Genomic DNA, 22,442 nt, shown 5'->3' on the forward strand with positions numbered 1-22,442 from the left:
CTGCTGCATTAAACAGACTGCTGCATTAAAATTTTTGTTCCCAAGTTTTGAGTTTTTTTCACTATTCAAGGACATTCAAGGACATTCAAGGACGTACAAAGACATTCAAATACATTCAAGGATATTCAAAGATAAAAATATTCATTTAGTGGTGTTTTCAGGGCCTTAGCGGTGGATGGGTACGCACTTCAAAAAAAACAAAAAGACAAATAAGACTGAAAATGATAAATACACTACTCGTTGTTGGGCTGGGGGTCTTGTGTGTTTCCTTATGGCTGAGGCTCGCTGGTGAACATCTGACACAACTCTGTTCACCATTCTAAATCCATTATTACAATGATAAAACAAAATAAAGATTGAACTTTCAAAATTACTCAGACACATAATAAAATCCAGCCGTATTATTAAATCCTCTTCCCAGCGGGTCCATTACAGGAACACGTTCAGTCTCTCCAGCATGGACACACTTTCATGGTCTGTTTTATAGTTTTTAAAAACTACAAACTTTTGAATCGGGACATTCCTGTCCCGCCTTGGTTTTCACTTCAAATGCTTGATTCAGATAAAGAGACAGAACAAAGATATGTTTTCTGAATGCTTAAGTAAAAACATGCATCCTTCACCAATGCTTTTACCTGTTTTGATAATTTAACCAATATTTCCAACATAATGTAAAGAAACAGAATGATTTACAGGTACTGTATGTAACGTCCAAAGCATCCGGCGGAACTATCTTGATGTTTATCTCTTTTACCTGGTGTTTAAACCTCCCGTAGCATTAATGCAGACAGCTAATGAGACACTCGAACCAAATGTGAAGAAACTATGTTATTGAACCCGTTTTACTTGCTAAAGAGAAACAACACTGTAGGTCTCCTAAATTCAAGGTTGTCTCTTTGTCAAACTGAGCAAAGCATAACTGCCACAATAACTTGTCTTAATACGGGAATTAAATAAAGCAGACACTAAAAATAATTGGTTTTAGACAGTTTCTTATGCTTTGGTGAAAATAAATTGACATTGATTAAGACAAACATTCCATTCTGGTCATGCCTGCTATTAATGCCTGTCCTGTCCTGTCCTCCTATCCTGTCCTGCCCTGTCATGTCTTGCCATGTCCTGTCTTGCCCTGTCCCATCTTGCCGTGTCCTGTCCTGTCCTGTCCTGCCCTGTCCTGTCCTGTCCTGTCCTGTCCTGCCCTGTCCTGTCTGCCATGTCCTCTTGTCTCTGGAGTCATCGTCTCATTACATCACCTCCACACTCTGTACCGCACTGATAAACTGACATCTGATGGTCTCAGAGGCCTGTCTGGCCCCACATCGACATTCAGCTCTAATCACAGAGAGCCAGGATAAGCTGGGCCCTCATTGCCCACCACATATTACTTTTTCTATTATTATGGTGGCCCCCTCTTGCTCTCTTTCTCTGTCACAGAATATAAACTGGTCTCTTGTGTCCAAGTTCAGCAATCAATGTGACTAAAAACAAATATCACTGTTTATTATACCAAAATATCTTCAATCTAATATACAATATATCAGCAAAATATATGAAAACGTTTGTACATTTTCTCCCATCAAAAAACAAAAAAAAAAAAAAAAAACTTCTCAAGCAAAACACTGCAGCATCCTCTAAACTGATTTTCATCCATATAAGAAATGAGGAATTCCTCAGAATAGAGCCAGGAGCTAATGGTGATTAGTTGAGTGGGTAGCAGTGGGTTTGGTCCGTATCCTGTTTTAACTGCTCTGTCTTCTGGTTATCAGCATACAAGGTGACAATTCAGGGTGGGGAACAATGAAGCGTGTGGAATCTCCATTATACAACTATACCAAAGACAAAATGATGAATGTAGCCACAAGAGGGCACAAGCCAGTGTCTTATTGTGCCGGTCCCAAGCCCGGATAAAGACAGAGGGTTGTGTCAGGAAGGGCATCCGATGTTTTGCCAAATCAAACATGCAATTCAAACCAATGAATTCCATATTGTGAGCAGCAGTACGGGTTAACAATGACCGCCATCGATGCTGTTGACCTACAGGGTGTCGGTGGAAATTGGACTACCGTTGATCGAAGAAGGAGAGGACGAAAGTGTGTTCGTAGGAAGAGAGAGAAGAGGAACGCCAAGAGTATAGGACTAAGAGTAGGGACAGTGAATGTTGGAACTATGACAGGAAAAGGTAGAGAGTTGGTTGACATGATGCAGAGAAGGAAGGTAGACATACTGTGTGTCCAGGAGACCAGGGGGAAAGGTAGCAAGGCTAAAAGTTTAGGAGCAGGGTTCAAGTTGTTCTCTCATGGTGTAGATGGGAAGAGAAATGGAGTAGGAGTTATCTTGAAGGAGGAGTTTGTTAGGAATGTCCTGCAGGTAAAAAGAGTGTCGGATAGAGTGATGAGTCTGAAGCTAGAAATAGAAGGTGTGATGTTCAATGTTGTTAGTGGGTATGCTCCACAGGTAGGATGTGAGCTGGAGGAGAAGGAGAAATTGTGGTTGGACTTTGACGAAGTGATGCAGAGCATACCTAGAAGTGAGAGAGTTGTCATTGGTTCAGACTTCAATGGACATGTTGGTGCAGGAAACAGAGATGATGAGGATGTGATGGGCAGGTTTGGTATCCAGCAGAGGAACTCAGACTGATGATGGTTGACTTTGCAAAAAGGATGGAAATGGCTGTAGTGAATACTTTCTTCCAGAAGAGGCAGGAACATAGAGTGACCTATAAGAGTGGAGGTAGGAGCACACAGGTAGACTACATCTGGTGTAGACGGTGTAACCTGAAGGAGATCAGTGACTGTAAAGTAGTGTTAGGTGAGAGTGTAGCCAAACAGCATAGGATGGTGGTGTGTAGGATGACTCTGGTGGTGAGGAAGATGAAGAGGACAAAGACAAAGCAGAAGACAAAATGGTGGAAGCTGAAAAAGGAAGAGTGTTGCAGGACTTTTAGGAAGGAGTTAAGACAGGCTCTGGGTGGTCAGGAGGTGCTTCCTGATGACTGGACAACTACAGCTAATGTGATCAGGGAGACAGGTAGGAGAGTACTTGGTGTGTCATCTGGAAGGAAAGTAGATAATGAGACTTGGTAGTGGAATTTATTTATTTTTTTAATTTTATATACTCGATGAATCCCCAAAGGGAAATTAGTGGCACACTCTAGTTCAAATCAAATCACACGCACATGTTAGTTTGTACAGGCCCTGAACACACAAACACACACAAGGGGCCTGTACGCTTGCAGTGGGAGGTAGAGTGGCGGGCAGCTCCTTCTTGGTGTACCCCAACTGAGCAACTTGTAAGGGTGATGGCGCCTTGCTCAAGGGCGCCTCGGTGGTGCTCCGGAGGTGAGCTGACACCTCCCACTGTCAGCTCACCTCCGGGTGTTTTTTTGGGGGGTGCGGGAGCGGGAATTGAACCGCCGATCTCAAATCATTGGACGACCCGCTCTACCACACGCTCTACCACTGAGCCACCGCTCCCCCGAAATGAATGAGGAGGTACAGGAGTGTATACAGAGAAAGAGGTTAGCTAAGAAGAAGTGGGACCCTGAGAGGACTGAGGAGAGTAGACAGGAGTACAGGGAGATGCAGCGTAAGGTGAAGGTAGAGGTAGCAAAGGCCAAACAAGAAGCTTATGATGACTTGTATGCTAGGTTGGACAGTAAGGAGGGAGAGACTGATCTATACAGGTTGTCAAGACAGAGAGACAGAGATGGGAAGGACGTGCAGCAGGTTAGGGTGATTAAGGATAGGGATGGAAGTCTATTGACAGGTGCCAGTAGTGTGATGGGAAGATGGAAAGAGTACTTTGAAGAGTTGATGAACGTGGAAAATGAGAGAGAACAAAGACTAGAAGACGTGACTGTTGTGGACCAGGATGTAGCAAAGATTAGTCAGGATGAAGTGAGGAGGGCACTGAAGAGGATGAAGAGTGGAAAGGCAGTCGGTCCTGATGATATACCTGTAGAGGTATGGAAGTGTCTAGGAGAGGTGGCAGTAGAGTTTCTGACTGGGTTGTTCAACAGGATCTTAGATAGTGAGAATATGCCTGAGGAATGGAGGAGAAGTGTGCTGGTGCCCATTTTTAAGAACAAGGGAGATGTGCAGAGTTGTGGCAACTACAGAGGAATAAAGCTGATGAGCCCTACAATGAAGTTATGGGAGAGAGTAGTGGAAGCTAGACTAAGGGCAGAAGTGAACATTTGTGAGCAGCAGTATGGTTTCTAGCCAAACAAGAGTACTACAGATGCAGTATTTGCTTTGAGGATGTTGATAGAGAAGTACAGAGAAGGCCAGAAGGAGCTGCATTGTGTTTTTGTAGATCTGGAGAAAGCTGATGACAGGGTGTCCAGAGAGGAACTGTGGTATTGTATGAGGAAGTCTGGAGTGGCAGAGAAGTATGTTAGAGCGGTGCAGGACATGTATGAGGACTGTAAGACAGTGGTGAGGTGTGTGTAGGTGTGACAGAGGAGTTCAAGGTGGAGGTGGGACTGCATCAGGGATCAGCTCTGAGCCCCTTCTTGTTGCTATGGTGATGGACAGGCTGACAGACGAGGTTAGACAGGAATCTCCATGGACTATGATGTTTGCAGATGACATTGTGATCTGCAGTGAGAGCAGGGAACAGGTGGAGAAGCTAGAGAGGTGGAGGTTTGTCCTGGAAAGGAGAGGAATGAAGGTTAGCCGCAGTAAGACAGAGTACATGTGTGTGAATGAGAGGGACCCAAGTGGAAGAGTGAGGCTACAGGGAGAAGAGATCAAGAAGGTGGAGGATTTGAAGTACTTAGGGTCAACAGTCCAGAGCAATGGAGAGTGTGGAAAAGAGGTGAAGAAGCGTGTCCAGGCAGGATGGAACGGGTGGAGGAAAGTGTCAGGTGTGATGTGTGATAGAAGAGTTTCAGCTAAAATGAAAGGAAAGGTGTACAAAACTGTGGTGAGACCAGCGATGTTGTTTGGTCTAGAGACAGTGTCCCTGAGGAAAAGACAGGAGACAGAGCTGGAGGTAGCAGAGATGAAGATGCTGAGGTTCTCTCTGGGAGTGACCAGGATGGATAGGATCAGGAATGAGTACATCAGAGGGACAGCACATGTTAGAGGTTCTGGAGATAAAGTCAGAGAGGCCAGACTGAGATGGTTTGGACATGTCCAGAGGAGAGATAGTGAATATATTGGTAGAAGGATGCTGAGTTTTGAACTGCCAGGCAGGAGGCCTAGAGGAAGACCAAAGAGGAGGTTTATGGATGTAGTGAAAGAGGACATGAAGGTAGTTGGTGTGAGAGAAGAGGATGCAGAAGACAGGGTTAGATGGAGGCAATTGATTCGCTGTGGTGACCCCTGAAGGGAAAAGCCGAAAGGAAAAAACCAAAGACAAAATGAGTCAGAAAACAAACAAAAAAATAATTATGAATTGATCATATTTAATAAACAGATGTTTTTTCTACCTCGATATCACATTCTCTACGTATGCACCTGCTTTTGCATTAATTAGCTTTAGCAGAGTCATCAGCCACCACCACCACCATCAAAGTCATGCATGAAGAACAGCACAATCATGTTTGTACGTTTTACAAAATTTCCAGTCTACTACAATGGATTTCAAAAGATCTTTGCTTGATTAACTTCTAATGGATGAAACCACAAGATAACTGGCCACTTCTTAATCCCACCTTGCACTATCAGTGCCAACTTTTAAACAGTAATTTGCAATATCCAGTGGTGTTTTTAAATATTGTTTGTTCTTTTACAACCTGATTTAATTTTCTTAGCATTACCGGGTTTCTTTACAAAGTTTTCTTCATGTATTTAGTCTTCCATCATTGGGTTTGTTGCACCTTGATCGGTTTCTTTTTAAATGTAGTATGGGATAACGTTTTTTTTTCCTAACCTTGATTGATTGCTTCTTACCTTAGCATAGCAGTGATCCTGATCTTTGTTTCTGCTCTCTCTCTATTATTTCTACCATTTTCTACTCCACCGAAGAGGACCAGAAATGCTCTGTATAGAATGTCTCCCCTGTCCTCTTCTCTCTACTGGCAGTAGAGTCTCAGTGATTAGTGGTGACAACATTTCTCTGCTACCTATCAGAATTGACACCAGGACCTCTAATTCCACGTCCACCTGCCGTGTCATGTCACCACAACACTGTAGTGTCTGTGGAAATGACATTTGCTGGAGTTTCCCAGTGAGACACGATAGTAATTCTAGTCACATTGAACATTAATAGTGAGACATTTGCACATTGAGGTAGTGATGTGGATAATTAGTACATGCTGATTTGAACACGTACTAATTGAAAGGGAAGTGAAGAGAAACCCTCAGTGTGTGTGTGTGTGTGTGTGGGGGGGGGGGTAACCCCACAAAGTGTGTCCTGACAAAACTCTTCATTTCTGTACCTAACCCACAGATGTATTTTAAAACTCCTATTCTCTTGATGGGACAGTGATGTATGGTTGTCATAACTGTGTGTCATCATTTGAATCCATTTTTAATTATTTTAAATGTGACTGTCTTTAAAATACTGTAATGGATCTTTTCAGTCCCACAAGGCTACAGTATGTGGCTCTGGAACCATTCTCAGTGGAGTAGTCCTTCAGTGCAAAGAGGACAACCACCGTGTGATTAACACCGTTAGTGGTAGAGAAAAGCCGTCAGGAGGAGACATGGACAGTCTGAAGGAACTTCCTGCACCTCTAGCTGTAAGACGTTCCATCAGGAAGCGGTAATGACGACTTCTACTGGAGCTATTAGGTTCCATTACTGGAAATTACTTTTCATCGAATCCCAGTGTGAATTGTGGTCAGCATGAAGATGTTTGTTTTATCCGAACAAATTATCATCTGAATGCAGGATGAGTAGCGAATTTCAAAAGAATTTCAGAAGAATTTCAAACCAAGATGATGGACGCCTGGGCTGTTGAGGAGTTTTCTTTTGAATTCAGGACCTGGTTAAGTTAAGTTAGCTTAATTTAGAACAATTGGAAATTACATTCACATGTTTGTGTAAATTGTATATAGGAAGTGACTGGAAATGCACAACTCCCACAAACACATGTGAAGGTTCAGCTACTAGCGTACAGTGACATGTAACACTGGTAGAGTAAATAAAGCAGTTCTGTGTTGAAGTGTTTCTCCAAAGCATTTTACAGACAGAACAGGTCTAAGGGGCTACAAGTGAAGGTTCTGCCAATAATAGCTAAGCTTATCCCAAAATCATGTCAGCCTACAGTTGGTTGTACTGGAAAACGTTCAACTCTAGTCAGGTATCTGTGTGTGTCCGGGACATGGTGCAGGGAGACCTGGTGCCTTTACACTATTTCTGAGGAAAAGACCCATCCCTGTGAGTCTGTGGTACTACCAGTGGTGTAGTTTGGAGTGTGTATCTCTATAATGAAGACTGGCCTTGACAGGGTGGTGAAGATGCACGTTCAGCAGAAATGACACTATCTTATCTTTTCATTCCTGCTGTTGCTTGCTGTTTCTTCTCTGCTCAAGCTGAAATATGCGATCCGTATTATTCACTATGCAGATGGCCAGTCCTTCCATAAATTTTCACCAAGACCTGCCCCCAGGTGATTTATTTGGAGCTCAGTTTTTCATCTACTACCCACCGATGTGGAACAGAACTTTTTTTTTATTTTTTAATGTTCATTCTTATTTATTCAAACATGTTGAAGTCCTTCTTTGTGTGCTTGTAGTTTATGGTGTATCTTTTCTCTTTCCGTGCCCGACTCCTGATGGATGACTTCAGAGCTAACCAATTAGCTTGACGGAGCCTCAGGTGCAAATGACGTCTTCCTCCTCTCTCTGCACCATATGCAAATCAGAACAGGCCTCACTTCAGTCCAGAGGGGATGCGTAAACAACTTAACCCCACATTAACCGTCTAAAGAAAGGAATAAGTCCTGCTAAAACCACTTCACACATAACGGTCTCTGCATGATTACACAGGACTGGAGTGTATTTGAAACAAATTGTTGTGCAGACGGTGGGAGAAGCTCTGCGGCCAAAATATTTGACATTCAGTCATTTGAAACATCAGTTTTAGCGCGTCCCTTTTCATGATAATACAGATTTCTGACTTGAATGTTTGACACTTCTGATGCTATGTTCATGTATGTCACCCTGCTTTGCCTATACTGTATAGTTAAAATGTCCTTCTGACACGTGTACGACATAAATCTAATTTGTTAATTTTGTTTATTGTTTTTATGTGTTTTTTCCTGTTGTGTTTGGGGGGCTTAAAGATTTAAGTGCTGCATATGTTGTCCCTACTCTAACATTTCTGCAATAAAGTGCACATTATTTTTCCAATGAGATGCTCATTTGCAGATTTTTTCAATATATAGCCCTAATTAGCTTCACCTATTTGTTTTGTCATTTGAGATGTATACAATGCTAATTCTATGAATAAAATTAAATTATATCTGAAACAGTGCGTTGTGTGTATATACTAAAATATTATCTTACAAGTTATACACCAACAAATTATTTAATTTGATTAGTCACAACTGGATTTCAGATTTCCACATCTGTAACATCACAACATTTGTTTTTGTCATCAATTGTCATCAATGATAAAAGCTGATTTATTGTACTAGACTAATAGATATTTGCACCTGGTGTTTCAAATAAAAATAAATGACTACCCTGTAAATAACACTAAACCAATGAAGTGCAGCTAACTTTAATTATAATCGCTATAAGTCAAAACTACATTACGGTCTGTGATTTCTGACTACAGTGACTGGTTCTGATTAAATCTTTTATGGCTTGTTGGTGAGTACCTCAATAACTCCCACAAACTTTTTGTCTGTTTATGTTCACACCCCAACAAGAAGACTAAATTCCCCTCAGCCTCCTCTCTATTGGTGCAGCAATGGCCGTTTTAAACAAGAAGCAGCAGAGCTTCGACAGTCATCTCTCTGTTGTTCCATTATTTAAGGCTGAAGTTATTGTTAGAAATGTCCCCAATGTTTTTGGGTATGGGTTTGTGATTCATACTTTGGTTTGATTTTTGATGTCCATCACTTTCAGCATTAAGTATTTTTCTACCATCATCATAAATTAAATTTTAAAAAATTAAATTTTCATAATTTCTAAACTTTCATGTGATTTGTAAACTTGCGATGACGATGGATTCCAATCTGTTGGAGGAGTGGCTGCAGTGGATGGAGAGACAAACAAAAAGCACTCATATCAGTTCTAAGTGTAGTACATTATAGTACAGTACAGTACAGTATAGTACAGTATAGTACATTACAGTACGGTACAGTACAGTACAGTAGAAGAAGTTCAAATATTCCTCGTTGTTACTGTGGAAACGGTGTAAATGTTAGTGCTTTGAGTTCCTCAGGTCTGTAACTCTTGTGTTGGAGAGCGATGACATAATAATGACCGTGGTTAGATTATGATTGACACTCAGATTAAACCACAAGGGGTGACACATTATTACATTCACTCCAGGACAGAAGAAACATATTGATATCATGATGGCATCCAGATGGGCAGAGGGGCGTCAGACATTACACCCCAGCAGGGCTCTCAGGTGGAGCGCTGCTCCAACAACAGGACAGAGTCATCAGCCTCCCTTCCTGTTGTTGGACGTCTGCAGGGATTCAGCAGGAAGTACAAATGTTTCTGGGTAGAACGTGTCTTAAGAAGCAATTATGTATCATCGTCCGTACAGCTGGTCTGTTTCCTCAACAGGATGTTCAGATCTAATTTAACCCAGTTCAGAAGTCTTCTTACCTTGTGTGAAGCAGTGTGTGTCATTTTCAGCTTTAACTGCTGGAACAGCAGCAGCCATTGGGAGCTTTTTACAAAATACTGTCCAAGTGTTTGTTGTTCCTTTTTTTAAACTAAATCAGATTTGAACCAGTGTTTTCACTAAAGGACGCAGTTGCATGCAAAAGTAAAAGCCTGCATGTGTGTATCAAATCATCCATCAATGAAATGTGTTGATGGAAAGGTTAATATTCCTAATATTTAATACTATTGCCTTCTTTTCCTCCACCAAATATTGTTGGGTCAAGGATTCTTAGTACCTTTAGAGCCTGATCCACTTCAAAACCCATCCTTGTCTTTATTCTTCTTTTGTACCTCTGTTCCAAATTTAAATGAAATTATCAGAGAATTTAAGGAAACTTAAAAGGATACGTAAGGATAAACAAAGAGCAATGAAATGAAAATGATTTTGGTGGCAATTAAAACATTTAATTAAAATATAATAATAATAATAATAATAATAATAATAATAATAATAATAAATACATAAATTAAATGAAACAAATAAAAAATTTTAAATGCATTGAATCCCTTCAAAATATGTACTTATAAAATACTACACGAATGCAATGACAACATGTATCACAGCTGTGAACTCTGCCATGTAATTTATAATTATTACCGGAATATCTTCTCCTTTTTGCACTTCCATCTTACACAACATCAACACATTGCTGGTTAATCATGGCCTTAGATGTTCTTTCTATTTGTATTCCCTCCCTGATGTCCCCTCATGCTCTCCATCTTCATTTTTCTCCCTCACCCCCCCTTCTGTATGTAGAACTCCTCTCTGCCCCCATCACTTTTTATATCAGGGAGACGTCGTCTGCCATCAGAATAAAACATGCCTCCTCTTTTTTCAAACACCAAACACTGGGAGACTGAACATTAGAATAATATAATTTTAAACTGCTGCAAATTGCAAAATGTTTCACTTCAGATGCTAATGAATTATTATGAGGGGAATTTGTATGAATCTATTCAGCATCACAAATAAAAACAAAAAGACTGAACAGTCAGATGTTATTAAGACACCAGGCACAGTGTAACCCATCTGACTGTCACAGTGCATAACCTCATCATACAACACAGCAATAGGGATGTCCACATGCATGCCTGCATACAAATACAATGAAATGATCCACCTGTCTGTTTATTTAGTTGACGTGTTGAAAATACTTTTATGTCACACGGTTTACAGTAAATTCTAACAACCCTGTGTAATTCACACACAGATGGTGTGTGTATGGAGGAACCATACTTGATGTGCAGTGAACTACTTCTGCTGGATGTATTTACACTAAACAGAAAAGGACATCGGAGGAACCAAATCATTTCCAGTATTTGTTGTAACACGTAATTATTTATGCTGTGAGAAGAGAGAATACTGATATGTGATCCACTCACTCCACATCCTCTGATTTAGTTTCCATGTTCAGGTCCTGAATGATATCACCTCAGGAGACGTGTTTCATAATGACAAACTTCTCCGTAAAAGTGATGAAGTGCTTGTGTTATTACGTCCAGAGCAACTGCAATCAACATAGACGCTGATTCACAAATTAACAGCGCTTCTCATGGAAGGATGAAGAAATCAGGTAAGAATCATCAGTGAAGTGAAAGCAGAGGGATGGATGGAGGTCTGTATCTACAGCATTAAAAACAAATAGAATAAATACCATGTTACACTCTTTACATGCTGATGAATGTCAGTGGCTGACAAAACATTCCCATTTCAAAGGTAATGTCAGTTTCTGATTCATACGACAATGTACAGTTTCCTAGTTACGTTACTGGTTGTTTGACTTTTGAGCCCACTTAATCTTCCATGAGAGCACTTAAGTGTGCGCGCACACACACAAACACACACACACACACACACACACACACACACACACACACACACACACACACACACACACACACACACACACACGCCAGCAGAAAACAAATCAGTTCCATCCAACAGAGACATCAACCCTACTAAGAAACACGTGTGGGACATTTTAATCTACTGATTACTATGGAATCATTCTTTTATTCTCATTTCTTTCTACAGTTAGTGACTTCATACCTCCCAGGTTTACTGCAGTTGATTCACTCACACTGTGTAGATATTCTGAAACAGTAACAGCAATTATTCATTTGTCTCTAATTAATTTGTTTCCCAGTTTGCCATCTATCTTCGTGGGATATAATAAAGTATCTATCCATCGATCTATCCATCGATCTATCCATCGATCTATCCATCCAGATCCATCTAAACTGAATCTAGATGGATAACTAAGATAACTGCACAGTATTCAGCATAATACATACGGTGAATACAAAATGCATTTGAAGGTGGGTTTTGTTTTTGGAACTGACCTGGAAATTCATATATTTTTTAAAATTTAAATTGGTTTGACATCTGGTCGGACACATATCTTATACGAATGCACTCTGTAAATTGTTGCTTTATCAAAGGTGCTACTAATCATTGCAATGAATTTGCTCATTTCTTATATCAGAAAACTTTTTTTTTTCAAATATTCAAATCAAGATTGTTGTAATGTAAAATAAATGTAAGTTTTGAAAGCAGGTCACTGCTGTATATAAAATGGCATCATCTGCATACAGAGGAATTGTGGTACTTGAGACATTTACTCTGCTTAAAAAGAGAAATTTATGTGGTTTAGTTATTATTATATTGCGCTGTGCGCATTCTCCAATGCTCATGACTCCACCTCATCACAGAGTTTTGGTCAGCAGTCATGTGATACCGTACCCGCATTCTATTGGCTGATGGCATCCAGAAGTGTGCTACGTTCCGTGAGTCTCTGACTTCCGTGAGACACAAAGTGCTTTAAACAGTCTATCAGAGTGTTTTACAGGTAATGCAGACAGAAGGTGGTTTGATATCAGTATGGGGGGGTTCAGAAACATTTAAATTACCGTCAATAATAAGATAAATAGATCGCGATCTTGATCGCTGATTACTTAACTGCACGTGGTTCCTGGAACGCATTGACTGCAAACAACGAGGGCGCCCTTGTACACCAACAAAAAAACCTGCAGATATTTTGAAATGTAATGATGTGCAGCAGCGATGCGAGAGTGGTCGTCTACTTATCGTATGGTTAGTGGTTCATTTCCCAGTCCTACAGCCCCCATGTCGAAGTAACGTTGGGGGAAGATACGTACTAAACAAATTGTTCCTGTAGTTGTTCCACTGGTGTGGGAGTACCAGTGTGAATGGTTACCGCTCATAACGAGTAATGGTGTGAATAGTTACCGCTCATAACCAGCTGTGGTTAACAGTTGGTAGAAAACACAGGTGTGGTAGAAAAAACAAGAGGAATTCAAGTCCTGGAAGACTTCAGTTCCTGAATTTTAGATTTGAAACATACAGAATATCGTGGTCCACGAGTCTGAAAAGTTTGATTTAGCTTGTTTGCTTACAAAAAACAAAACTAAAACAAAACTGAACTAAAACAAAAACCCTCAAAAGACCTCCTACCTCACACCCAATGAGGGGACACTGTCTCTAATAGTGACTATGAGATGTAACTGGGACAGTGGATAAGCAGATTGAGATGGGTGGATGGACACAGCCACTTTAAATATACACACCAAGCATGAGCTATATTTGATCTTTGGTTCTTTTTTGTATAATGTAATATTCAGCACTTTAAGTGATTCTGTATTGATTTTCAGTCGTCTAGATTGAGGTAAATCAAGAAAAGCAAAAATAAATAAATAAATAACTGGACTGTCGCTGTTCAAACTTCAGAAAAGTCAGAAATCAGATTTTGAATTGTCACAAGAATGTGCAAACTGGGAGTTAGGTTATGATAACTGGAAAACAGATTGATCATACCTCAAATATTGTGAAAAGCCATTTTGTCAAACTGTTGTGGCAGCAATTACTGATGGTCTTAATGCAATCAATCAATTGCAAAATTATACGGAGTAGGACACAAACACAACACTACAAACACACACTACAGTTAAACGTGTTTGATTGGCTGAGTGATCACACACTGTTTGGTTTTACTGATGGTTTAGTGCTGTGGAGATTTAAAAAAACAAAACATTACGTTGACCTTCTGAGCTGTATTTATTGGCTCCCAATTTCTTACTTAATAAGAAACCTTTAAGAGCAATTGGCCATTATTTATTTGGCAATTTAAGGATTTGTATGTACATTATCAGGTACGTATAGTCATTTTTTTTTTATTATGTAATCATAACCATCTGATGTTAGTCTCTGGGATCTATTCACAATGCCTGACATGATGTTGAATCTGATATCTACGTTGTTAATTGAATGTTTAATTTTGGGAAACAAACAAATGTATAGTTGGATATTGATAGAGTCCTAACTGGTTTCCAACATTGTTTCCCCATTTTTAGCTTTCTATCCTTCTTTCAGCTCCTTTTATCTCATGTTTTCCTTCCTCAGGTTTCTGACACAACCACCATTCTACATTGACATCACAGAATTGTTTCCATTGCTTTCCAAAGACTGGAGACTATCTGATCTATCCACATTACATCCAAGAATGACATTGTGTGTGAGTATTGCAGTAATTGTTTGTTTTAAACAGCTAAATATACTGGGGTTAGGGTTCGAGAAATATGAGAATGACGCCAACAGGAAGTGTTGATGGTCAACAGGAGTCAAACTGCTGCTTAAACACTGTCTTCACAAGAGGCTAAACACAAACAGTGTTCAGTAAATTTTATCTCCACCATTAGCTTTGTTTGTCTGCTTGTTTGCTCTTTTGTTTGGACAACTGAACAAGCACAGATGATTTTAGAGAAAAAGAGAATAGTCGGAGATAAAAGGATGGACAACTGTATGAGCAATATAGAGTGTACCCCCGATGCCCCAGGGGCACCAGTGGCACCAGTGATACCAAGACCTCTAGGGTTGCGTTCAGACCGGCAGCCAACATCCGGTTTTTAGCCCTTTCACATTGACATTGGATGTCTCTGCTTTAGTGTGAACAGTCACACACCCCATGAAAAGCTTGCGGGACGGACTGAAACCACATTCTGGAGGTAGTTTCATATCACATTTGGACAGATCAGTCTGAACAGCTCAAACACACCAATCAGTTTTGCCTGTCCGTGACGTCGCTCTACGCGCCGCAAGAGCCAATGTGGAGTGTGGACGACGCCTCCGCCTCGATGTCGTTGCTACGGCAACCTGTCAGATAGACCAATAATGTGGCACAGTCTGAACAGAGCAAGATCCCATTTGGACACCGGCTAAAAACAGTCAGCCGTACAAATCAAGATCGCCTAAATCCAAATGCAGGTGGAAGAGCACTTTGTAGATCAGACATTCAAACAACAGTACCAACATTCCAATGAGAATTAATTTTCCAAACCCAAGTAATGCCCGTTCCTGGTCAAGCCTTTGGTTTTTAGGAAGGGACATTGCAATTTTATATTTTTGTAAAACTCTTGATTCCCATCCCAAAAGTGTGATATTCTGTTGCTGTATTTTAGGTTTGTTCAGGTTCAGAGCGTGTTTATTGAGGGATGTTTGGCGTTTATGAGGGACCCTGTATCTCTGCTGGGAGACGAGCCTTGGTTCAGGTCGCTGAAGGTTGTGTTTAGGAAGAAGGTTTGATGTTTGAAGCTTGGGCCATTGAAACACCTGCTGGAGGCTGATTTGGTTAAAGTAGGAATCAGGTTGTTGTGGTCAAGCACAGAATGTGGTTGGGGTTACAAATTAATACGTATCACATCTATTGTTAGTGGGGAAATTCAAAAATCAGTCTTTATACCAATGTAAGATTGTGTCTCTTTAGGATGAGATCACTAAAACTAAAAAGAAAGGGACTGTGCCATTGTGACGTCCCCCTCCTTCCCTTTCTTTCTCTTTCTCTTTATTTTTATTTTTACTTAAATGCCACTTTCTAATGTTTATTATACCCAATTGCCCAGCAGCTGGAGACCAAACACTTGTTTATTCTGAATGTCAGTTGTAGCAAAACGAAACATTTTTACCTTTGAAACATTCACTCGCTTTTGTAATAAAAAGGAGAAAAATTGTGTTCTGAAGTACATATTGTCATAAATCATCATATTCAAACTGTTTCAATAATTCCTGTCTGTGGTTTGTTGACATTGGTAAAACAGGTACTACAATGTGAATTGTAGACACTCCGTTCTGTTCACCACGATTCATGTGAAACAGTATTTAAAATAATTTTACAAAATATTTGCTCTGTCTATGCAGGCTGCAGCATCTTTTCCTACTGTGTGGGTTAGATCCACACCGTATCACATGCCAAGGTTTGTGATAATTAGTGATAATGATAATAATAATAGAATTCTTTAAAAATCAGTAATGATGTGTTTTTGATATGTAAAGTGGGGAACTTACTTTTGAAGAGCATTGATTTTATCAGCAGTAATTCTTCTGAGCAGCTCCTCCAGCAGGTCTGAACTTTCAGATGGAGGATCAGGTGGTTTGACAGCAGGTGAGTGAGTGAACCAGCCAATCAGGATCCCCAGGAGAAACAGGCCCAACCCCACCAGGAAGTGCCTGTGACGAAGAGAGAAGCCAGAAAGTCATTTAGATCAGAGTGTCCACTTGCTAACTTCTCATTTGCCATCACTGTGTATTGAAGAGGTCATTATTTTTATTTTTTTTTGAATGATTAGTTTTATGTTTTTGCGTTACTATTTGTTTCATTATTTCCATGCTACATTTTTAATTTATGTTTCATGTCTCGTCTTACAATTGGCTCTGTTATCTCTGGTTCTTTTGTCCACGTTTTGGTCTTTTGTTCCCGTCCCTCTGAGTCTCATGTCCATTCATTTCTTCTAGTGTCTTTTTCTTTTACTTTCCTCTCTCCATTGTGTTACTGTCTCATTGTTTCTCCTGTGTGATTGTCTCCTCCTCTCTGCGCCACCTGCTTCCCATTGTTTCCGCTCAGTGTATTTATTCTGAGATTTCTGTGTGTTGTCAGTTCTTCCTGGATGTCTTTAGTCACATGTTCCTGCCTTTTCCACCTCATTAATTTATAAATCCTCATTTTTTTGACAACTGCCTGCCTTTTGCTGTATTCCTCTGTGTTTTTGTCATTTTGATTTGTTTGCCATGGATTTGAGTCATAACTCATACTTGATGACTGCCTCAACCTTATTTGTTTGATCTTTAGGACTACTCTGTGGTTTCTGACATTCACTGTTGTTTAGATATGGATATTAAATCTATAAACTGCACCCTAATGCATGCATGTGGGTCGTAGTTTCATCCTCAACTACCTGAAGGAAGACCAATGGATCTGCCGTTGACCCTTGTGGCCGGGGGTCCTGCTGAAGTGGGAAATGTAGTTGGGATCTTCCTGGAGTCGTTCAAAACGTCCATGAGGTGAAACTGAGACGGACGGCTGGATGGGTTCCATCAGCTCAGGGTCAGGATCAGGGTCACCATCAGAACCGGCTGAGGAGGACAGGGGTGTGAAGACAGGAATACATACACACATACACACACACACACATACACAACCGCACACATACACACATAGACACACATGTATATACATACAAACATACATACATACATAAATACATACACGCACACATACATCCATACGTATATGCACACACATACTGTACGTACATACATACATACAAACACGTACATACATACATACATACATACACACACACATACAGTGTATATGCATGTGTGTGTGTATTTATGTATGTATGTACACAATACAAAATAAAACTGGCACTGCTGAGGGACAAACTGGAGATCACCAGGTTGGACCACCACCTCACAGACTGGATATTGGACTACTTTACCAACCACCAAGAGTTCGTGAGGACCCGGGACTGTGTGTCAAACACGGTTGTCTGCAGCACGGAGGCACCACAGGGAACGGTTCTGGCTACGTTCCTCTCACCCTCTACACTCCAGACTTCTCCTATAACTCCCCCACATGTCACCTGCAGAAGTTCTCTGATGACTCTGCAATCGTCGGCCTCATCACTGATGGGGACGACAGAGTACAGAGAACTGACCCAGGACTTTGTGGACTGGTGCCAGGGGAACCACCTCCAGATCAACGCGGGTAAAACCAGACGATCACTCTGCCCGGTTACAGCGGTGAATATCGAGATGGTGTCCTCATGCAAGTACCTGGGTGTTCACCTGAACAATAAACTGGACTGGAGTACCAACCCTCACTCTCTCTATAAAAAGGGTCAGAGCAGACTGTCTGCTCAGGAGGATGAGGTCTTTTGGAGTGCAGGGGGCACTCCAGAAGACTTTTTATGACACGATAGAAGCCCCAGCTATTTTTCATGGGGTGGTCTGCTGGTGGAGCAGCATCACTGCAGCCGGCATTAAGAGACTGGACAGGCTGATTAAGAAGGCGGGTTCTGTCCTAGGATGCTCCCTGGACTCAGTGGAGGTGGTGGTGCAGAGGAGGATGACAGCCAAGCTGTCATCAATGATGAAGAACCACTCCCACCCCCTGCAGTGCACACTAAGATCACTGGAGAGCTCCTTCAGCGATAGGTTGCTTCACCCAAGATGCGTGAAGGAACGCTATCGCAGGTCCTTCCTGCCCACGGCCGTCAGACTGTACAACCAGCAGTCCTCCCAGCAGACCACTCAGAGAACATCAAATTCGAAAGCCGGATGATGACCAATATAATCAGTAATCTGTAATTTGTAGTCTGTAGTGCTAATGTAAATTGTTAATTGTTGATAATATAACATATGCTAATATGTTTACCATATGTGAACATGTATATTTCACTCAATATGCTATTATGTATTTATTATTTAAGTATGTATATATGACACCCACTGCTGCCATGATTGCACATATTTCCCCACTGTGGGACAATAAAGGATTATCTTATCTTATTTTATATACACACACACATGCATACATACACACGCACATACATACAGCTGATCAGTAACACTCTTTGTTAGACTGATCAATATGTTAACATGAGTAAACCTTGTGGATGTGGTTCATTTGAATAACTGAATTTGCAGATATTTGGTCATCAAAAAATAAATAAATAAACTGACAAAAAAAACAACCTCTTTAGCAGATTAGGAATGTTAAAAGATTGTGTACTTGTTAATTTAAAATGAGTCATAAAATATTGTATTCATTACCTTAAATAAAACATAGACCTTTGGCAGAGGTTACTTCCTGATAGAGAGTTAAATGTGATGATTTTTCAGTCCAAAACTTCAATCGAGAACCAATTAAACCAATACTGAATGTTTTATCTAGACCTTATTAATCTACGACTGACTTTTCCTCTGTTGTTACTTTGAGTTCATCTGTGAATTTTCAATAAAGTGTATAAAAATTTACAAAAACATCTATTTTTTGTAATTTCAGTGACATCCCAGATAATTTTGAGATCTGTTGAAGGGCATGAAGGTTGTGCAGTCCTTTACATTGAGTTCACATCAACGGGTTTAATACCCGTGTGAATGTTATCTGGTTAGTGTAGCATTAAAAATAGGACAAAACAAGAGCAAATGTCTTTAGAACTGTTATTTATCACAATGTGTCTAATAAGTGATGATGGAGGTCTACTGTGTCTGTTAAACCAAAGGGTACCAGTCCTACCTGACCTCTGGCGGTCTACATGCTGCGTCTGGATGCGGTCCATGCTCAGTCCTGGTTCCTGCAGCTCCTCTTTGTCCGGGTCCCAGTCTAGATCAGAACCTTCAGAGCAGTGCAGAACCTCACCAACCATCGGGCCGCCCTGAGCGTCACACACCTTCCGGTATGCCATGATGCCACCTGGATTTCAAACACATCACATTTGTGTTCAAGCATTATTCAGTTTCTTATTAAAACATTAAATAACAATAATTGTTAACGGAACAACCAAGAATTGAGGCAATTCTGAACGGGTCTACATGCATGGAACCCAGCTGGGAATCAGACAACTGCTATTGTGTGTGTGTGTGTGTGTGTGTGTGTGTGTGTGTGTGTGTGTGTGTGTGTGTATGTGTGTCATCAGACTGGAGATCAGCTACATAAAACCTTCCAGCTATTGTCTTAGTGTGTCATCAAGTTTAACGATCCCTTTTACACGCTCAACCATCAAAGTCCAACATGAGGGGGCAAATGAACTGCCCCGTCAATAACCACTTGAGGTAAAAAAAAATAACATAGTTAAATAAAATCAAACATTCTAAAACACATTATTCAGTGAAAAATTATCCCTTTCTAAATGACAGTATTTTCCACACTATAAGGCGCACCTTGAAGCCTTTAACTGTCTGACACCCCGACAGTGGACTATAATCTAGTCTACTTTATATATGAAAACAGTGTCAAAATAAGCCTTTCATTGAAGGTGCACCTTATAATCAGATGTGTTTTATAATCCAGTGTGCCTTATATATGACAAAAGGTTTAAAATAGGCCATTTGTTTAAGGTGCGCCTTATAGTCCAGAAAACACTGTATAGCAGGCTGGTGTATGTATTGTATGTATTTAGCAGAACCTGATGAAAAGCCAGTCCTTTAAATATATCTGTTAACAACTAATAATAATACCCTCATGTCATCTGTCACTACATTTTGTCACCATAATTTTCCAGTTACTCTATTACTCTATATGATTAATTTGATTTATCTGTTGTGCAATGTGCTAAGGCCAATTTTAAGTAAAGTTGTAGGATTTAAACCATAAATATAAGTCTGGCCTATCTGCCACTCTCATTCTGTGTCTCTCTCTGACCCTGTCCTTATCTTCATTTTATTTATTTTCCACCCAACCGGTCGAGGCGGATGACCACCCAAAAGAGCCTGGGTCCTGCCCAGAGTTTCTTCCTCAATGAGTGAGTTTTTCCCCACCACTGTCTTATGCTCTGGAGGGTTCAGTTGGGTTTTTCTGTCTGTTGAGGGCTTTGAAATATCTGTTGTCATGATTAAGCTCTATAAAAAAGTTAAAAAAAACTTCATTGATTGACACTAGAAAGAACACTGAAGTTGACTAAAAAGACATATGATTATGAACGTTTATCTCCGATAAATGATTTTATTTCCTAGATAAGAAAGACATTGACTATAAAATGAAATAATGCAACAGGAAGTGTCACATTATTCTGTTTTTCATTTCAGACAGAACACAAATATTGCTAAAAATATATTTGATCAAGTGTTTTATCCAGTTGTTACATCAGAGATTCTCCTTCACACCTACAGTATTTAACTGCATAAGGACAGAAGTATTACTGATCATGTTTGGTGGATTATCACTTAGTTTCAGTCAGCTCTACTCTGAGAGGACGACATAAGTCTGAATGATTGCTGCACCAGCCCTGTTCAATACGATTAGCCACTTTTCTTTGGGAAGAAAATGAGAGAGAGAGACAGAGAGCAGCATCGACAGTGGTTTTTCTGAGAAGGAGTTCGGAAAATAGACCGAGGCAGTGATGGGAACACAATGCAAAAATAGCTGAAAACAGGAAGGAAGAGGCAGAGTGTTTACAGATGAATGAGGGAGGGTTAAAAGTGTAGGAAAGAGGTCTGGGAGTTCTCTGGCATCAATCTTCAATGGTCCAACACACTTTTATTACTTCTACTTCAATGCAGATGAAGGATCCTCTCTGTAAAATAGAATAAAAGTTCATTTAACTGCTGACCTCCTCACACAGCTTCACACACTCCAGTGGGTTTCAGCTGGCCTGCCACTGCTGAAAACCATACAACTAAACTCTTCACTTTCTCCTTGTATATACACACAATTTCACTTTGGAGGTCACTTTACGATTTAGATTTCAAAGAATAATTTTATTAAAGATGACAAGGTCATCTTGTAAATGTGCGTATTACCAGGGGTGGACCAGTTGTCTTCAAGAGGGACTTCCAGCTGTAGTTCCGATCAAGTCTCCACTCTATTTTTAGTCTCAATAAGAACATACCAGCAGCTTTAAAATTGGGTAGTATAGTAGTAGCTGTATTGCTGTTTGAGATTTATTACAGAATCAAAATATCAAACTACTACTCAAGTGCATTTATAACTCAAGCCAGAGTACCTCAGCTAAACAGAAGGTCTTCACCAAGAAGGGCATCCAATGTCAAACCTGTTCCAGGTGAACCAGAGGGAAACATCCTGTGTCAACCCATAACAGGTAGCAGGAAGAAATGATGATAAAAAAGTGTCAGTATGGCCCACAACCTACACTCCACTGTGTTATTATATGACTTTTAAGATTTTAGACAATTCTACACATGACAGCAATCACTTTTTAGAATACATGCTCAGGCAGACCTACTGTAGTATCTGCTCTCTGACGTACATCAACCAGAACAAGCTAAAGAGTTTCAGGCCTCCCTCCGACCACTTCAGGCATTTTGACATTTTGGCACAAGGCTGCATGTTTTTTCCTGTAAACCCTGCATGGGTTGCACCAGGTTTCTGGCTGCTAGCTTGGGAGCCGTGACTCTTCCACAGTGTTCTCCACCTGCATCGGGTTTACACATCTCTCCTCTCCTGCTGGGCACCATCATGTCAGCATGATGTTGTTTCAGGCAGCTAGAAACTGAAAAATAAATTGTAAACAGCTTGAATAACAATAGTTTTTACCAGCGTGCTTGACCACCAGGTTATGTGACTTCCTAATCCAGCCTTATGGTGGGTTGCTGTCTCCAACACTGAAC

The 22,442-nt window shown here is 40.4% G+C and overlaps 1 protein-coding gene across 1 annotated transcript in view; it reads right to left on the reverse strand.

The window, feature by feature from the left end:
* Positions 1-22,442, reverse strand: part of LOC137598558 (inactive N-acetylated-alpha-linked acidic dipeptidase-like protein 2) — a 428,247-nt gene that overhangs the window by 262,698 nt on the left and 143,107 nt on the right. Inside the window, exons 3-5 of the mRNA XM_068318829.1 lie at positions 19,393-19,569; positions 17,045-17,222; positions 16,158-16,319 (exon numbers count right to left, since the gene is read on the reverse strand). Coding sequence (XP_068174930.1) covers positions 16,158-16,319; positions 17,045-17,222; positions 19,393-19,561 — 509 coding nt within the window. The 5' untranslated portion in view covers positions 19,562-19,569. The remainder of the gene's footprint in view (positions 1-16,157; positions 16,320-17,044; positions 17,223-19,392; positions 19,570-22,442) is intronic.

This window comes from Antennarius striatus, chromosome 7 (assembly GCF_040054535.1).
Source record: "Antennarius striatus isolate MH-2024 chromosome 7, ASM4005453v1, whole genome shotgun sequence".
In the NCBI taxonomy this organism is placed as follows: domain Eukaryota; kingdom Metazoa; phylum Chordata; class Actinopteri; order Lophiiformes; family Antennariidae; genus Antennarius; species Antennarius striatus.